At 34.6% G+C, this 2,697-nt stretch overlaps 1 protein-coding gene across 1 annotated transcript in view; it reads left to right on the forward strand.

The window, feature by feature from the left end:
• The window catches only part of UNC80 (unc-80 homolog (C. elegans)), a 242,259-nt gene that overhangs the window by 15,339 nt on the left and 224,223 nt on the right, over positions 1-2,697 (forward strand). The window contains 1 exon segment of the mRNA XM_012661211.1: positions 694-767. Coding sequence (XP_012516665.1) covers positions 694-767 — 74 coding nt within the window.

Genomic DNA, 2,697 nt, shown 5'->3' on the forward strand with positions numbered 1-2,697 from the left:
GTAATGTCCTAGGACTTCATATTCACTCACCACTCACTGACTCACCGGAGCAACTTCCAGGGCTGCAAGCTGCATTCATGGCAACTGCCCTATATAGGTGTACTATTTTTTATCTCTTATACTGTATTTTTCTGTATATTTTCTATGTTTAGATATATAAATACTTATCATTGTGTTACAATTGCCTACAGGATTCAGTACAATAATATGCCGTGCAGGTCTGTAGCCTAGGAGCAATAGGCTAAACCATATAGCCTAGATGTGTAGTAGGCTACGCCATCTAGGTTTGTATAAGCATACTCTATGATGTTCCTGCAACAAGAAATTGCCTAAGGATGTATTTCTTAGAATATATCCCCATCCGTAAGTGACACATGACTATATATGTAAAATGCTTAGAAAAGAACAACGTATATTAGGTGCTGGGTAGATGTTAACTATAATCATTATTTTTAGTATTGCCAACTTTTTAGCACCATAACATACTGAGTCAGACTGAAGAGATAAATATGTGCATTGATAACCTAGAAACATTAAGACTCTTTAATTATTTAATATCTTTTACAACACATAATATTAAGGTAATGATGACCTATTAAAATGGGGTTTTTATTTGAAAATGAAATGAACTCAAGAAATAAAATGAACTTACAATCTTACAAAATTCATGATGAAATTTCTTCCACTTTGCAGCCAAGAGAAGTTCTCCCATCAACAGTCAAAGTCAGATCTGTGACTCACCAAATCAAGACACAGGACACCTAGAGGTTGGTTTACTATAATCGTGAGAAGAAGGGAGGCTGTAATTCCTTGAACGTAACATAGTGTGAAGGGAAAGATGTGAATTCTAGAATCATACTGCCAGGCTCAAAGCCATTTTTCTCCTTTAAATGTGAAACTTTTAACAGCCTCAGGTGTTTTATCAGTCAAGTATGAAAATTAATTTTCTATATCTCCCCAAAGTGTGGAGGTGCCGAAACAAGACAATACATGACTAGTGTTTTATCTCAATGGTTAGTGTGTAATAAGTAGTGCTTTATCTCAATGGCTAGCATGTAACAGTCAATAAATGTTAGTTATCATTATTCATCCCAGCTTAAATAAAGCATCATCTTGTTCTCAATTATTGAATCCCCTAGTGTTTGTTAGGTAATGTCAGTGTATATAGGATAGTGCTGGGGGAGAGTAGAAAGGAGGCATAAGAAATAGTCTTACCCCTTAAGGAATCTAAAGTTTAATGAGGAGTCAAGATAAACCCACATAAAATAGAAGATGCAAAATAAAAAAGAATATAATTCAATACAAATTTGTCACATTTGGTTCAGAAGAGAAAGAAATAAGACCAGGGTAGTTGAAAGCTACACGGAAATGTATACTGCCATTAACTTAACCTGTCATTAGATGACCTGCTTTCACTTTCAGTTCAACATGTTCAAAGTGAAACTTGCTGCTTTCCATCAAAACAGGATCCTATTTCTAACTGATACATTGCTGCCAAGAATATTAGTCTTTTTACCCTCCATGCTGGAAATTTTGGAGTCCCATTATTAATGTAGCCACTATTTACTAAGCAATTACTAAATACAGATACTGTGATTTATATGCTGTAAGATGAATGTATTTTTTACATTTAACCTCTTTGAAATTGAGTGTGCTTGATAATCTTTGGCCTTTTATAGTCTCCCTACTGGTAGCAGTCTTGATATGGTTGTCATTCTTGTGCCTCATAAATTTGATCATTTCCAGCATCTAAATTTGCAGCATAGGGGTCAGAAGTATGTCAGAGGAAATGGTGGAGCACTCTTTTAAGAAATAATACTTTTAAGAAATAACAGTCTTGATACAGAAGAAGTTATTCTTTGGAAAAACTTAAATATCAACAACTCTGAATTGATAATTCTAAATGTGAAGAAGTTCTAAGAATATCTACACCAATTTGTTTCACTTACACTTTCCTTTTACACATACCTGGGATGGATATATAATCAAAAGCTATGCCTAGATAAGTCTAAAACAGCTCTTTCAACAACTATGAAATAAAAAGTCCTCAATGATAAGAAATGAACTGTCCCAGTTTAATTAACAGGGTCTTTTTTTTTTTTCTCAATGGTGCATAAAATAGTGGTACGTCTTTTAACTGATGACATCTCAAGTACAATGAAATGCATTATGTTCTACGTAATCTTCTCTGTTTGATTTCTTGCTGCGTAGCATTGTTCTTTTCGTTATTTGCTCAGATGAGCTCTGTATTCTGTATGCCCATTACTAACCTCTAAGTTCAGGACCTCATAACTATATTGGAGCTGGAACTACCTAATTGGATTTTCTACCTCTCCCCTTTCTTCTTTCACATAAATGTCACTTAAAAATTCCTGACTAATTTTCCCAATGCATCATTTGCTTATTAACTCATTATTTCAGATAAGCTATTATATGCATAAAAGCTGTCCTTTTATCATATCCCTGCCTCCTTAGGAACCTCTAGTGGATCCTGTTGATCATCAGCTCAAGACAAAACTCCTATCCCTCACTTAGTAGAATGCGTTCCAGCTCTATCCAGGAGTATACAAGAGGTGCTATATCACCATTGTTTCTTAAAGCTGAATAATACTCCATGGTATACATATACCACATTTTATTAATCCACTCATGTATTGATGGACACTTGGGTTGTTTCCACATCTTTGCAATTGTGAA

This window comes from Propithecus coquereli, unplaced genomic scaffold (assembly GCF_000956105.1).
Source record: "Propithecus coquereli isolate 6110/MARCELLA unplaced genomic scaffold, Pcoq_1.0 Scaffold70, whole genome shotgun sequence".
Taxonomy (NCBI): Eukaryota; Metazoa; Chordata; class Mammalia; order Primates; family Indriidae; genus Propithecus; species Propithecus coquereli.